General features: G+C 57.0%; 1 protein-coding gene across 6 annotated transcripts in view; it reads right to left on the bottom strand.

Moving 5' to 3' along the window:
• Positions 1 to 914: 914 nt before the first annotated feature.
• KCNN3 (potassium calcium-activated channel subfamily N member 3) overlaps positions 915 to 7,562 on the bottom strand; it is a 177,645-nt gene continuing 170,997 nt past the window's right edge. For all 6 annotated transcript variants that reach the window (XM_089299891.1, XM_089299889.1, XM_089299886.1 and 3 more), the window contains one exon: positions 915 to 1,238. In XM_089299891.1, the coding sequence (XP_089156017.1) occupies positions 942 to 1,238 (297 nt within the window). In that variant the 3' untranslated portion in view covers positions 915 to 941. The remainder of the gene's footprint in view (positions 1,239 to 7,562) is intronic.

Raw genomic sequence — 7,562 nt, 5'->3', positions numbered from 1 at the left:
TCCGCAGAAGTGGTTGTTTTGAGAAACCCACTTCTCCCTCCCGAATGCCAACACTTGTGGCGTGGCACTCATCTCAAGCCAAGCGCAGGGCACACGCCGGGCTAACCAGCCCACACTGGTTTGGAAGGGACTCACATCTTGGGTGCAGCTCAGAAAGCGGCCGACACTAGCCGACTACCTGCACCGCAAGCACCCCCACGTCAGCATCAAACCACCTAGACGCACGTTTACCGAGCACCTACTGTGTGCAGGATAAGGTACCAGGTCCCCTTTTCCCCTTTTTATGATGTGGGCTAAGCTCAAACTAGAAAGGAGCTGGACTGAGTGTGGGGTGTGTGTGTGTGTGTGTGCGTGCCCATTGCACACACACGGGTAGATACGGGTGTTTAAGGAAGATTGGATGGGATATCTGGCTTTGAGTTGCGTCTCCCCTCACCCCTCATCTAAACTGGGTGTGTCTGGTTTGGCAAATTGTGGGCAGTTCTGTTACTCTTGTCCCCTCCCCACTCCAAGGCTTCCTCAGACCAAAGGAAACAGGCTCCTTGGCAAGCAGCCCCTCCCCAAGCCTGACACCACCCCTCTCCCCGGCTGGCTCCGCGGCTGGCTCCTGCAGTGCGCCCAGCCTCCCCCACCCCCGCGTGAAGACCTGAGATTGAGCGTGGGTTTCTGTTCTCCACCAACTCTGCAGCAAGGGCCCTGCCAGAGGCGGCGCTTCCTGCCGTCTTCCCGCTCCCAAGTAGAGGCACCTAGACAGAGATTCGGTTTCCGGTTTCAAGGCAAGTCGAACCAAGCACGCTGGATGAACACGAGTCCGTCAGTCAGCTGGGCCTCGCTTCCTTCCGTTGCCAGGTCTCAACGTTCCTCGGTGGCGAAGCGGCCAGGAGACGGTCGATTTGCATCTTAAGACCTACGGGTAACGCTTCTGGAGTGGGGAGTTTTATTTAGCAACTGCTTGAGCTTGTGTACGGGGTCGGGAAGGAGGTGGAGCTGACCCCAATAGGGCTTTCGGAGAGTGGGGCGTGAGTGGTGCCCACCGCCACGCTGACGCCCCGGGCCTCCAGGACGGCAGACAGCAGCTGCTGCTGCTGCTGGCGCAGGGCGTCGGCGATGAGCAGGGGCAGGGAGTGGAAGCTGGCCGTCAGGTGCTCCAGCTTGGACTCCAGGCTGCCGATCTGCTTCTCCAGGTCCTCGCTGCGATCACTGAGTTCCGTGATCAGGTCGTACATGACATTCTGCATCTGTGTGCGGGGACACAGGACGGAGGGACAAGACGACAGGTCAGCGCGGGAAAGCTGAATGCGCCCTGCGTCACGGGGGAGTGACGTCCGCACCTGCCTTGTCTGATCTGGCCGGGGAAGGAGGGACCAACATCCTTTCTGGGAGATGGGGCGGCTGAAGGGGCACATTTTTTTCTTTCTTATTATAAAAAACAATGTGTCCTAATTACACAGTGTTATTAGAAATCCTGTATGGACTGCGTGTTCTCTGTCGTTTGTGGGAGCTCAATGGTTGATCTAAAAGCACAAAGAGTAGAATGATGAGGGGCTGAGACGAGCAGGGCAAGGAGAGAGGGGGCTGAAAAGAGGCATTCATTCCCCCAGGTAGCCGGCGGGAAGGTGCTTCAGCCACCCCGGGGTGAGGGGAGGTGTGGGGAGCAACTCGGACTAGACTGTTACTTGAATTAAGACTTATTCTATGCATCTGCTCTCCCACAATATGGCGCTGAGAAGGGAGAAACAGCTTCTACACAGCTGCCTCCAGTTCAACCAATAAACAGCAGGACCTGCTCCTGATTGGAGGAGAGCAGCATACTCGGCGTGTGGGTAGCAGAGTTGGGATTGGTGGAAGAGGACTATAAAGGAGGAGAGAGACAACATGCACCAGGAACATCTATCTGAAGGAACACCTGAGCAGCCCCCAAGAGAGCCGGCCGGCGGTGTGCCGCTCCCCCGCGGAAGTGGGGAAAGTGGCAGGGGGAACCGCCCTTCCACGGAGGTGGAAGGGACGGTAGCCAACCCGGGAAGAACCAGCAGCAAACCCGGGGAGGGCCAAGCAGACAAAAGAACAGTGCAGGGTCCTGTGTCGTTCCTTCACGAAGAAGGGGAGCGACATAATGGTGCCGTGACTCGGATATGAAGCCTAGGCAAGGTTTAGTGTCGTTCCTCCACGAAGACGGGGAGCGACAGGGAGGCTGCAGTTCTCAACAACCTCCTGCATATTTGGGGAGAACCAGGAGGGCTCTCCAACATGAGATACAGGAGGTGAGGTGTTGGGTGCAGCAGTGGAGAGGCTTCTAGAGCTCTCAGAGGGTGTGGGTTCGAGTCCTGGCTCTGCTTCAGATCCAGCTTCCTGCTGATGCTCACCCTGGGAGGCTGCGGGTGATGGCTCCAGTGGTTGGCTCCCTGCCACTCACGTAGAGAACCTGCACTGAGTTCCCAGCTTCTGGCTTCATTTGGGGAGTGAACCAGTAGATGACAGCTCGCTCTCCCTTTCTCTCTCCCCCTCTCCCTCTCCCTCCCCCCTCCCTCTCCCTCCTCCCCCCTCCCTCTCCCTCACTCTGTGTCTTTCTGCCTTTTAAATATATCAAATAAACAAAAATTTAAATATAAGAAATGATAATAAGATGGCAATGCTGGTTACCCTGATTGATCAGTTATTAAAACATCACACAATTCCCTGCAGGTACAAGGTGTCTTCAAACAGTTTATGGAAAACATTGAAAAAAAAATGCATGGATTTCAAAATTTTTTGCACCAAAATAAATTGATCTTTTAATCCAAATTTTCTTTTTTTCTTTCTCTCTCTCTCTTTTTTTTGTTTTGTTTTGTTTTGTTTTTGTTTTTGGACAGGAAGAGTTACAGAGAGAGAGAGAAAGGTCTCCTTCCATTGATTCATCCCCCAAATGGCCGCCATGGCAGGCACTATGCCGATCCAAAGCCAGGAACCAGGCACTTCCTCCTGGTCTCCCCACTTGGGTGCAGAAGCCCAAGCACTTGGGCCATCCTCCACTGCACTCCTGGGCCACAGCAGAGAGCTGGCCTGGAAGAGGAGCAACTGGGACCAGAATCTGGTGCTCATATGGGTTGCCGGCGCCGCAGGTGGAGGACCAACCAAGTGAGCCACGGCGCCGGCCCCTTAATCCAATTTTCCATAAACTTTTTGAAGTACCCTCATATGTACAATTAAAGTTAAAAATCTTTTAATTTAAAAAAGAGGGGCACAGTAGGTTAATCCTCCGCCTGTGGCACCGGCATCCCATATGGGCGCTGGTTCTAGTCCCAGCTACTCCTTTTCCAATCCAGCTCTCTGATATGGCCTGGGAAAGCAGTGGAAGATGGCCCAAGTGCTTGGGCCCCTGCACCCACATCAGAGACCCGGAAGAAGCTCCTGGCTCCTGGCTTCGGATCGGCACAGCTCTGGCCATTGCGGCCATTTGGGGAGTGAACCATCGGATGGAAGACACCTTTCTGTCTATAACTCTACCTCTCACATAAATAAATGCAATCTTTAAAAAAAATAAAATAAAAAAGAGAAAGTATAGTGTAAAGGAGAAGGAGCAGCTCCTTTGCCTTCAGAGATGCTCCAACCTGTCCCCGTGCTCTTATCGCACACACGGGCTGCTGGCGCCTAACGAGTCAACAGCAGACACCGGCGGGGAGCGGACAATGCAGCAGACTCATAATTAGCAGGCCGGGTTCAAGTGCAAGTCTGCAGCTCACTAACCATGTGCCCTCTGTCAGGCCACTTAACCTTTCTCAACCTTGGCCTCCTTATAAAATTGGAGTTAATCATAGCCACACACACTTATGAGTTACTGCCCCTCCCCACCCCCTGGCTTCAACTTAGCAGCCAGAACGTAAAATATAATTGACTTCTTGGGCGCAATCCTCAGCCAAAAGGAGCTGCCTCGCCAAGGGATGGCCCTCTCCTCCCTGGGCAAGGCGCAAGGGCAAGGCCATGGCCACGGCCATGCTGCCTGATACAGGGCACCCCGGGAAGACCCTGCTGTCCGGCCAAGGCCCTTGTGGACTGGATCACAGCTGAAGCCAAAGGGTCTTCTGACCGATTCTGCCCCCTGCTGCCCCAGGAGCCCTCCTGCTCTCAGCAGTATGCCAGGGCTCGTGCCCCAGACACCCCACAGCCTCTGAGTGGGTGTGCACATCCTGGTCCACATGGCAGTCATCTCTCCTAGCAAACTCAGCAGGGCCACCCAGGCTGTGGACACAGACCCGGCAGCGAGCCACACACAGGCTCCGTGGAGGCAGCCCCAGGCCCCCAGGCTGGTGCAGCTTGATCAGAGCCCCTGCCCGTCCCCCCAAGCCAGAGCGCTGCGGCTCTTAGGGCTGCTGGTGAGCTGCCAGGGACTCCCGCTCCTATTCTCCCTGAAATTTCAAGTTACTCCAGGAAGGTGTGAGAACTGTCGGTGTTCCCAGGGGCCAAAGGCAGCCAGAAATACAGCAAGAGAAAAACACAGGCGGAAAAGAAGGTGGCAAAATACACGAAGCCAGAGGCGGGGAGGGGTCTGAACACACCACACGTTGCCAGCTGACCACATGCCCCATGGGGAATTCACTGGGCCAGCACAAGGGGTGGTAGGAGGACGGCGCCTGTCCCATGAGCTCCGTCAGTGCCAAGGCTGGACACTTCCTGAGGACGCCCTGGAGGATGGGGGGACTTCTTCACTAGCGAACGGGCACCGGCCCTCCCGGAGGTGCACCCGCGTGTGATCACGGGGCTGCCCTGGCGAGGTCGGGCTCGGAGGGCAGGCCCCAGCACTGGTGTGTGTGCCAGCTGTCCGGCCTTGGGAAGATCACTCATCCCATCTGACGTTCCTAGTCAGAACTGCCATTTGCAAAACCTTTGTAGTTGACAAAGCGTCCTCTGATTTCAGCACAGGAGCCTGGGATGGAAGCGATTATTTTTCACGTCGGGATGGAGGGATGGAAACAACCGGATGCAGGCCAGCCCCTCCAGGCTCCGTCACGCTCCTAGGTAGTGATTCAGAATGGAAGGACTATGCGGAGGCCACGCCCCAGATTCCTAATCTAGGGGGGACCAAAGGATTGGGGTGGGGAGGGGGTGAGGTGGAAGTACAGAGAAGGAGCAGGGAGCAGGCAGTGTGATTGCCCTTGCTCTGTTGCCTGGTGACGGGGTGGGGGGGGCAGGTGGGAGGGGCCAATGTGAAATGTGCTAGGCTGCTGCCTGGGCCTTGGGCCAGTCTCCTGGGAAGGACAGGGCTCACCTCCTCTCCAGCCCTCCAAGCCTGTCCCCCCCACAATGCTCTGCAGGATCTTCCCTTAACCCTTTCCTGCACACTCCTCCTGGGCAGCTAACGGCTCCCCAGGTGGCGAGAGCACCTCTCCTGCTGTCTGAGGGTTTGCTTCACACGCCCTCCCTGCTCTGCGGGGTCCCCTCTCTCTGAAAGGCCTGGGGGGAGCACTTCAGAAAGGCAGCCCGCACAAAAGCTGGCCATGCCCAGAGTTCCCGTGTGACAGAGGTGGCACAGCACTCACTGCTGCTCTTGGAAGGAGCACTTGGGGCCGGCGCTGTAGTGCAGCCACTTAAGCCACTGCCTCTGATGCCAGCATCCCTGTGAGTGCTGGTTCGAGTCCCACATGCTCCACTTCCCATCCAGCTCCTTGCTGGTGTGCCTGGGAAAGCAGCAGAAGATGGTCTGAATGCCTGAATGCTTTGGCCATGCTGTCTATGTGGGAGACCCAGATGGAGTTCCAGGCTCCTGGCTTTGGCCTGCCCCAGCCATTGCAGCCATTTGGGGAGTGAATCAGCAGTTGGAAGATCTCTCTCTCCCCCTGCCCTCCTTCTCTCTCTGTGTAACTGCCTTTATAAATCTTTCAAAAAAGAAAAAGAAGGAACACCTTTTAGGGCTTTGCATTGGGCCATTCCTAAAGCTCACAGGATGGGCCCCCAGACATTCTTGTCCTATATAACCTTCACAGTCACAGCTGATTGGCCCAGGGGTGGGCACATGTCCCATACTGGCCAATCATCTCATCTCTTCTGAGGCTTTACTATTAAGACCAGGGGCAGGCTCTGGCGTGGCAGGTAAGGTGGTGCTTGGGACGCCCACACCCCGCATCAGAGGATGTGCGTCCAAGTCCCATTGTGCTCCCACTTCCAGCCTCCTGCTGACGCACGCCTGAGAGGCAGCGGCGATGGCTCAAGTGGCTGGGTCCCTGCGTCCACATAGGAGGCCTGGATGGAGTCCTCAGCTCCTCACTTCAGCCTGGCCCAGCCCTGGCTGTTGTGGGCAATTGGGCAGTGAATCAGCAGATGGGAGCTCTCTCTTTCTCTGTCTCTGACTTTCAAATGAAGAGAAACAGAAGTCTTTACCTGTGGCTAAAATATAATACACCTCTCTGCGCTGGAGAGAGGTGGCACAGAGGGCCGCGGGAGGGAGGTGAAGCGGGCACGTGGACAGGAGGGGGCGAGGCAGGGGAGGCTGCGCCCCGGGCCGGTGCTGGCCAGTCCTCTCCTGGAGCCCCACTTTGAGGAGGGCTGCTTTGAGGTCCTGCCTAGAGAGAGGCCCCCTCATACCCTTAGGATGAATTCTCGGTTTTCAAACCCAGGCACAGTGCATTCTCTTCTGAAGAGATGAGATGATTGGAACTCCCACCCCAGGCCTCACTGCATCAGCGAGTCCTGCATGCCTCCCCACCCCAGCTCTCAGGAATCCCGCGCTCCACCTGAGCATCCCGCCGCGCCCCCAGCCTTCTCCCCGCGTGCCAGGCCCCTTGCTGCCCGGCTACGGTGCTCACAGGATCACGAGGCCCTTTCCTGGGCTCCATCCCCCTCCTGAATGCACCACCGGCACATGGCCCCCACCCAGGCATCTCTGATTGCTCCCTCTCTTCAGAGAGAGTGGATTTGCTCACTGCCAGGGTGTTCTGCCAGCCCAGCCCTGGGGATCCACCCTGGCCTCACAATTTCTATCTAGAGGCAGCGGGGAGAAGGCGCCACGGAGGGGGAGGCCCGTTCTGCAGTGGCGCCACCCCTGGGCTCCGCGGGCAGTGCAGACTTCAGGTCCTTCTGCTGTGGGGCTCACAAGAGAAGCGACTTCCAGATGGTGCTTACTGGGGTTCAGTGCCACAAACGCGGGGTGGCCCAGGCTCCCAAGGGAGGGCTCTCTTTTCCAGCGTCCTCGAGCTCATCACAGGCTGCGCCCCCCCCCCCCAAGGAAGTAAAGCAAGGCGCCCCACCACCGTCGCATATCTGGGCCCAGAAGAACTTGGTTGTGAGGATGCAGGGCAGTGGATTCCCAATGACACTGGCAAAGCGCAAGGTTGGGAGGCGGACCTCGGCGCCCGCCCAGCGGGACGTGACCCCCTCAGGACCGGTGCTCGTCAACATGCCCCGCCCCTGAGCAAGCTCCTGCTCACCCTGAGGAGCCCTCAAGGCAGAGCCAGTGAAAGAAGATCCTCAGAAGAATGAGCTGGCCGGCTACCTCATCCCAGCAAAGAGCAAATGCCAGGTGTTACAACACAAGAAGGTCCACTGGTAGGCTGCAGATGTAACACATCTGAACCTAGAGCGACACTCTTAAC

Source organism: Oryctolagus cuniculus, chromosome 7 (genome assembly GCF_051225735.1).
Source record: "Oryctolagus cuniculus isolate XC-2025 breed Fujian yellow rabbit chromosome 7, ASM5122573v1, whole genome shotgun sequence".
Taxonomy (NCBI): domain Eukaryota; kingdom Metazoa; phylum Chordata; class Mammalia; order Lagomorpha; family Leporidae; genus Oryctolagus; species Oryctolagus cuniculus.
Note: the sequence above shows the minus strand (reverse complement) of the source record. Positions and strands in the feature narration are given on the sequence as shown.